Here is a 7,777-nt window from a genome sequence, read left to right as displayed (position 1 = left end):
AAAAAAAAAAAAATTAATTAGCTAAAGCCTAAATGTTCCCACACTCCGAGTGAAGGGACAAAATACCGCTGACATGATAAATTCTTCTAAAAGATCCCTGTGTTTCCCTTGCTTTTTGATTGACATGCCATGGAAATCCCTATTAAAACATCACAGTATATAAGACAGGGATAATTTGCTTCTCTCTCTTTTTACGCCACTTCTTGTCTAATCTGTTGCTGTAAGCGGAAGTGCCTTGTCTGCGCCTCTTGTAAATAAATTATGCCTTCCCGGGATGGATAAAAGCTACATTTAAGAATTTCAAAGTGTCTTCACTGTTTTCGAAACTGTATTTTGCTTCAAACCATAATGCTTATATATATATATATATATATATATATATATGATTTCAATTTTCTTTTTTTTTCTAGTAACACAGTTTTGGCTTCAATATCCAAATATTTGCCGCCTCTGATAATAAAGCTCTCCAAAATAACTCTCCCATATTTGAAAATAATTATGTCAATAAACTAAATTTATGTGCAGAGCCAAAAAGAGAACATTCAACTTAATGAAGAAAAATTAAGTTAATACCAATGATTTCATCCCAAGCATCGGTTTAAATCGTTGCAAAAGAGAATATAAGTACAATTTGTTCTGATCAGACATTGTTATATAGAGAAATGCTAAAAAGTGAGTGAGGAGTTTGGTTCATTTTTCTGAAAGTTGGGGGACTTCTTTTAATTTTCTTTTAAAGGCGGGAATAGTAGATTTCTTAAAATGCTTATTTTCAAAAATTTTTTAATCCTAAAAAATGCCTAATCATTTCACTTTAGATACATTTCAAAGAAATGAATATTTTTTGCAGAATTTTAGGATTTAAACTATGTTATCGGAGGATGAACTGTCTTTAGGAAGTTTTTTCTTCAATATACTTTTACTTCTTATTCATTGTTTGAAGCAATCACAATCTTGGTTTAATTAACCAAATGGTGATAAAAAATACATCATTATCAAAATGATAAAACAAAATATGTTATTGATTCTTTTCTTTCGTTACTCATTGATTGTAAGAAATCTTATCAGTTTTGACTATTTTAGCACATTTTGTTTACTCAGCAACAAATCATGTGACTTTATCTATGAGATTTGCTTTGGTGGCATGCATTTAACCGCATTGTATTATTAAGTACTGCTAAGAAACAAGATGCGGATCTAGTAATTGGGTTAACAACTTCTGATCTACATTTCGAAATCGGTATATTGATAAGACATGAACTTTTATCTTTCGTCGCTGTCGCATTTTTCTTTTGATATTGAATTCTAATAATCAACAGAAAACCAAAGGATAATATTTTGATGTGCCATTAATGTAACTATTGTTACACATTAAGTTATGCTTTTTTCCCCTTCTAATCTAATCTTTGTAAAGATTGTAAACATTGATTGTAGTTTGAAAAACAACACTAGCAATTCTTTTCTTTATTTTATATTTTAATTACTTCCAAAAATTAACTAGAAATTAATTATAAAAAAATTCTTTTTCTTGCTCAGAAAGCGTTATATCTTAATAAATATAAATTACGTGTCACGTTGTTTGTCCGCGATGGACTCCTAAACTACTAAACCGATTTTAATCAAATTTGCACACCGTGTGCAGTTTGATCTAACTTAAAAGATAGGATAGCCCTTTTTTAATTTTTAATTAGAATTTTAATTTTTAATTAAAAACTAACTTTCCCGCTAAAAAAAAACTTTTCATTTTTTCCATCGCCAAATGAGTACCACTTCAGTTTTTTTTTCCCAACCGGATAAAGTATCACGAGCTTATGTTTGAATTTTGTTTTACTGTGCACGGAGGCAATTCTCAGAAATAAGATATTTTATTTGAAAATGATTAATTCAAACGTTTTAACGGATCACTGATTAATATAACATTCTAAAATTCTGCTTTTTTTAATTATAAAGAAGTTTGGAAAAATACTTGGAGGTGCACACGGATAATTATTACTTTTCGTTTTGAATGAATTCCGATTCTTTATCTGATTGTTTACTAAGAAAAATGCTGTACGGCAATAACATTTGTTACCGTCACTGAATTTTCAATTAAAGGATTTTATTTCTTCTGTTAAGGATATCGTAAAAAAGGTAAGTGAATAAGTTCCTCTAATAGGATAATAAAACAATATTAACTCATTTGTATGCTAAATGAAATTTAATCTTTTTTTATATAAATTATTGAAGATATGATAATAAATAATGGTTACAATAATCGTTTCAGTTTTTCATTTCTTTACTAATAAACTGCATGTACGTATCAAGTTATGTCAGCTATCATCAACTCAGCTATCATTCACTTCAGCTACAATGCTTATCATTATTTAATAAATGTTTCTGAAACTGATTTCATTTTGTAAATGAATTTTGAATTATTGCAACAGACAAATGTATCAATGACGGAATAAATCTCATGGCAACTTCATGTATGGAATATAGAACTTTTTTTTTTTTAAATCTTTCCTTTAAGCTGAGGAAGCCAGAATCTGTATCACTGAAGTTAGAGGATTTATTATACATCATAAAGGGTTTATACTAAGAAGGAAGGTATTAAGAAGGAACAAATTATTTGTTCATTATTTGACAGTCACAATTATCTGTTAGCTCCAAGCGATTCTATGAAAAAGTAGTACAAAGCTTCTCACACTTTTTCAATAATTGTACGAATATTTTTTTTCATTATTTTTATTCAACCTCTATTAAAAATTATTTTGCACTCCTCATTTCAATGTGTTATAATAGCACGTTTTTCAGTTTTTTTTAAATATTTGAACATTTAAATTATTATTTTCAGTCAAATGCCACCGAAAAAATCTAACCTCAACAACGAGCGGAGCAGAGAGGCACGACGCAAACGTGTTGAAAGAGCTCATAAGTCGGCAGAACAAATCACAACAAGAAATGCAGCTCAAAGAATCAGGACAGCAGAGGGTCGTGCACAAGAATCTCAAGAACAGCATGAAGAACGTCTGCGACAGACTATTACGAGTACAAGAGCGACAGAGGCAGCAGACCAGCCGCTCATTAATACGTGCATCATTTGTTCGTCTTGCTTTCGAATATGCACCAGATATTAACTACTCTGCGCATCCAAAAATTGGTATCGGAGCAATGGATAAAGTATATCAATATTGTCAGGCATTGAAATTTCGGAATGAAACACCCGGCATGTGCTGCGCCTCAGGAAAAGTTGTGCTGTCACCTCTACCCACTCCACCGGAACCTTTATTATCAGTTCTTGCTGGCGAGTCAGACGATTCAAAATTATTTTTGCGTAAGATACGCAAATTTAATTCTTGCTTCCAAATGACGTCATTTGGGGCAACTAAAATTTGCGATCTCACATCCAATGGGCGTAATTTTGAAACTACATTCAAAGTACAAGGCCAGGTGTACCATAAAATCGGATCATTGTTGCCAATGCCTGATGATGATCCAAAATTTCTTCAAATTTATTTTATGGGCAACTGTGAAGAGCGCGTGACAACTCGGTGCCAGTATAATTTCATTGACCAACCAGAGGAAAGAGGGATTGTGATATTGCTGGAAAATTTTTAGACGATCAGAATCAACTAATTCGATTGTTTAAAAGAGTTTCGCCACGATTGCAAAATGACAACTATCAAATCGTCATAAAAGCAGACAAAGTACCATTAGGTGAACATGCTGGCAGATTCAACGCTCCAACTGTTGATGAGGTTGCCGTTATTATGGTTGGCGATCCAGTTGACAAAAGAGCTATAAAAATTACACGGCGAGACAACACTGTCAGTACGATTTCGGATCTACGCCGCTCATATGACGCACTGCAATATCCATTAATATTTTGGCAAGGACAGGATGAATATCACCTTAACATCAAACAGTGTAATCCAAATACCGGTAAATTTGACAATTAACTATTTATTTTCTTACTGTATGTACGAATTTTAATTTTTTACTCCATTTTATTTTTTATTTTTTTAGGTGCTGAAGGAGATAAAAAAGTTAGTTCAATGAACTACTACGCACACAGATTGATGGTTAGACTAAATCAGAACAACTATATCCTTCGATATCGTCAGCTATTCCATCAATACATTGTTGATATGTATGCTAAGGTTGAAAGCGAACGATTGCGGTTCATTCGATACAACCAGGCTTAATTACGATCGGAAGAATACATTCACTTACGAGATGCTGTTGTTGGAAATATCGATGGAAATTTAAACCCCAATGACATCGGTAATGCTTTCATTTTACCTTCAAGCTACATCGGCAGTCCACGGAACATGCAGGAATACATACAAGATGCAATGACTTACGGCCGACCAGATTTGTTCATTACATTCACATGTAATCCGAATTGGAAAGAGATACAAACTTTACTATTACCAGGACAACAAACAATTCATCGTCATGATATAACTGCACGTGTGTTCAAACAAAAATTGAAATCTTTAATTGATTTTATTGTTAAATATTCAGTTTTTGGTATTACACGTTGTTGGCTGTATTCGATTGAGTGGCAAAAGCGAGGTTTGCCTCATGCCCACATTTTAATTTGGCTTCAAGATAAAATCCGTTCTGAAGAAATTGATCAAATAATTTCAGCCGAAATTCCAGACCCATCAATTGATCAAAAATTGTTCGATATTGTTACCAAACACATGATCCACGGGCCGTGCGGTGCTTTCAACATGACGTCACCATGCATGGAAAATGGAAAATGCAAGAAAAATTTCCCAAAGCCGTATACGAATGACACTATCACGGATATTGATGGTTATCCAATGTATCGCCGCAGAAATACTGATAATGGGGGCCACACATTCATAATGCGACTGCCGAATTTTACAAATCAAGTAGAATTTGACAATCAGTGGGTGGTACCATACTCACCATTACTTTCAAAAACTTATGAGGCTCATATCAATGTCGAGCTTTGCAGTTCTGTAAAATCAATTAAATACATTTGTAAATATGTAAATAAATGCAGTGATTTGGCCATATTTTAAGTACAAAATATAAATAAAAATGACGAAATAACACGATACCAAATGGGTAGATACATTAACAGCAACGAAGCTATTTGGCATATTCTTAGCTTTCCCATACACGAAAGAGACCCTTCTGTCCAGCATCTAGCAATACCTCTTGAAAACGGTCAACGAGTATACTTCACTGAAGAAAATGTTTTCCAAAGAGCGCTTGAGGCTCCAAAAACGACACTAACTGAATTTTTTACATTGTGTAAAAAATCTGATATTTTTGGCCAATTCGCAAAGACATTGATATATAGTGATGTTCCACGTTATTTCACATGGAACAAATCCGGTAAAAAATGGGAGCCACGAAAACAAGGAAAACCACATCCTTCCATTACAGGCATATTCAAAGCTAAGACATTGGGGCGGCTTTACACGGTACATCCGAAGCAACGTGAGTGCTTCTATTTACGTTTGTTATTGGTGAATGTTCCCGGACCAACGTCTTTTGAATTTTTGCGAACATTTAATGGCCGAGTATTCAATACGTACCAAGATGCATGCCGTGAACTGCATTTGCTAGAAGACGATAACCATTGGGACTTAACGCTTGCTGATGCTGCGTTAACATCAATGCCCAATAACATTCGTCAGCTGTTTGCAATTATTTTGACGACATGTTATCCATCGCAAGCACAAACTTTGTGGGAAAAATATAAAAATTGTATGACAGAAGACATATTGCACCAAATTAGACAAACAGATCAATGCCAAAACATTGATTATACGCCACAGATGTATAATGAAGCGTTAGTGCTGATCGAGGATTTATGTGTTTTAATTTCAAATTTACCACTTAATCATTATGGTATGCCATCACCTGATCTCCCAGCCACCGACTTAGTCAACACCGATTTACAACGAGAAAAACAATATGAGCATGGTATTTAAGCAACAGTTATCGGGAACAGTGAGCCATTATTGACAGCAGAACAAAAAATTATTTATGATCGGATTATGCTGACTGTTGCTGCTGAGCAAGGCGGGTTTTTTTCTTGGACACACCAGGTGGAACCGGTAAGACATTTTTAATATCATTGATTCTTGCCAAAATACGGTCACAAAGGAAAATCGCATTGGCAGTTGCATCGTCAGGCATTGCGGCTACTTTGCTAGATGGTGGGCGAACGGCACATTCAACATTCAAGCTGCCTTTGGACATTCATAATAAACCAAACGCAATATGTAACATAAAAAAGAATAGTGGAAAAGCTGCAGTGTTGCGTAAGAGTTCAATCATAATTTGGGATGAGTGCACAATGGCTCACAAATATTCACTCGAAGCATTGCATAGAACTATGCAAGATTTAAACGGCAATGATAAACTTTTCGGTGGTGCTATCTTACTTTTGTCTGGTGATTTCCGTCAGACCTTACCGGTTATACCTCGCTCTACTTTCGCGGATGAGGTTAATGCATGTTTAAAACAATCATTCTTATGGCGAAGTGTTGAAACACCTCGATTGGCCATAAACATGCGCGTACAATTGCAAAATGATCCATCAGCACAAATATTTTCTGAACAATTACTAGATATTGGGAACGGTAAAATAGAACTGCAGCCAAATACGCAATGCATTAAACTGAAAGACAATTTCTGCACTGTTCTTCAGGGAAAAAGTGAATTGATTCAGACTATTTTTCCGTATATACAGAATAATTACTTGAATCATAACTGGCTCAGTGATCGGGCTATTTTGGCAGCCAAAAATGTTGATGTTGACGAAATTAACTTCCAAATACAACAGTTGTTACCAGGCGATCTGATGTCTTTTAAATCAATCGATACTGTTGTTGATGAAAATGATAGTGTAAATTTTCCAATTGAATTTTTAAATTCACTAGATATACCTGGAATGCCACAACATAACCTTCGATTAAAGATTGGTTCACCTATTATTCTCCTGCGTCCACCTCGATTATCCACCTCGATTATGCCACCTCGATTCAATCCACCTCGATTATGCAACGGTACGCGTTTGGTCATCAAAAAGATCACCGGAAATGTACTTGAAGCTACCATTTTAACTGGAAAGTTTAAAGGAGAAGTGGTCCTGATGCCACGTATTCCGATGATACCATCAGAATCTACGATACCCTTCAAAAGGTTACAGTTTCCAATTCGTTTAGCTTTTGCCATGTCTATAAATAAGTCTCAAGGCCAAACAATGTCCATTTGTGGTTTAGATTTGGAAAATCCATGTTTTTCTCATGGGCAACTATATGTTGCATGTTCACGTGTAGGGAAACCGTCAAATCTATTTGTGTTAGCTAAAGACAGGTTAACCAAAAATATTGTGCACCGATTAGTGCTAAATTAAATTGAAATTAAAAGTATTTATAATTCAAAATAATAAACATTATTGTCAAAGATTTAAAACTATCTGCCCTACCTACCTCATTTATAAGTTTAAGTGTTACCTGTTTTTTACTAACAACTTTGTAATGTACTCATTTGTTACAAACTTGAATACAAAAAATTAAGAAATTTAAATTTTTTTTTGTATTGATTTTTGCTCAATATCAATGGTAGTAGAAAATCAATCATGGAGGTCCCCATGTTTTTTTACAAATGACATCTGTGTAAAAAAGCATGGTGGTCCCCATGACTGGTGTTCTCCTACCGTTTCCCTTGAATAGTTTACTACTATGTAATATAACAGAAACCTTAGCCACAGCAACGACTGGCCAGGTCTGCTAGTATTACTATATTT

At 34.2% G+C, this 7,777-nt stretch overlaps 1 protein-coding gene across 1 annotated transcript; it reads left to right on the top strand.

Annotated features, from left to right (window-relative positions):
• Positions 1–662: 662 nt before the first annotated feature.
• Positions 663–5,033, top strand: LOC129981502 (uncharacterized). The gene is made up of 6 exons (XM_056092359.1): positions 663–672; positions 2,831–3,533; positions 3,629–3,918; positions 4,003–4,126; positions 4,286–4,449; positions 4,504–5,033. The coding sequence occupies exons 1-6, from the start codon at positions 663–665 to the stop codon at positions 5,031–5,033; spliced, it is 1,821 nt and encodes a 606-aa protein (XP_055948334.1).
• The last annotated feature ends 2,744 nt before the right edge of the window (positions 5,034–7,777 follow it).

This window comes from Argiope bruennichi, chromosome 8, assembly GCF_947563725.1.
Source record: "Argiope bruennichi chromosome 8, qqArgBrue1.1, whole genome shotgun sequence".
Taxonomy (NCBI): Eukaryota; Metazoa; Arthropoda; class Arachnida; order Araneae; family Araneidae; genus Argiope; species Argiope bruennichi.
The sequence above is the reverse complement of the archived record's forward strand: the minus strand, read 5'-3'. Positions and strand labels throughout refer to the sequence as shown.

Excerpts from the sequence above, each read along its gene's own strand:
- LOC129981502 (XM_056092359.1), top strand. Across the intron at positions 3,919-4,002 it reads ACAGTGTAATCCAAATACCG|GTGCTGAAGGAGATAAAAAA; the intron begins GTAAATTTGACA and ends TTATTTTTTTAG. Across the intron at positions 4,127-4,285 it reads CATCAATACATTGTTGATAT|CTACATCGGCAGTCCACGGA; the intron begins GTATGCTAAGGT and ends TTTACCTTCAAG.